General features: G+C 63.4%; 1 protein-coding gene across 1 annotated transcript in view; it reads left to right on the top strand.

Moving 5' to 3' along the window:
- Position 1: 1 nt before the first annotated feature.
- The window catches only part of LOC104290002 (zinc finger protein 282-like), a gene marked incomplete at its 5' end in the record, with an annotated part of 30,975 nt that continues 30,577 nt past the window's right edge, over positions 2-399 (top strand). Inside the window, one exon of the mRNA XM_009889049.1 lies at positions 2-295. Coding sequence (XP_009887351.1) covers positions 2-295 — 294 coding nt within the window. The remainder of the gene's footprint in view (positions 296-399) is intronic.

Below are 399 nucleotides of genomic sequence, written 5' to 3'. Positions count from 1 at the left end.
CATCGCGTTGTGGCGTGGGGTGGCGGCCGTGCAGGCGGTGGAACGGAGCGTGGACGCTCACACCTCCCGGCTGCTCAACCTGGAGCGCCGGATGGTGACCACCGAGAAGAAGTACCTGGATTGCGAGAAAGCGGTGGTGGATTTCGGGAACCAGTTGGAGAGCAAGCTGACTGTGCTGGGCACCCTCATCCAGGAGTACGGACAGCTCCAGCAGCGCCTGGAGAACATGGAGAACCTCCTGAAGAGCAAGAACTTCTGGATCCTGCAGCTGCCCCCCAGGGGTGAGGACCCCAAGGTAAGGAATGGCTCGAGGAGGGGGACGCAGCGGGTGGCCAGGGCTGCTTTGCTCCTTCTAGCTCCTCGCCTTCGCCCGTGAGGCCCGGAATGGTCAGAGAGCAG

The sequence above is a fragment of the Charadrius vociferus genome, unplaced genomic scaffold (assembly GCF_000708025.1).
Source record: "Charadrius vociferus isolate BGI_N301 unplaced genomic scaffold, ASM70802v2 scaffold1317, whole genome shotgun sequence".
NCBI lineage: Eukaryota > Metazoa > Chordata > Aves > Charadriiformes > Charadriidae > Charadrius > Charadrius vociferus.
This window is presented reverse-complemented; position numbering and strand designations above follow the sequence as displayed.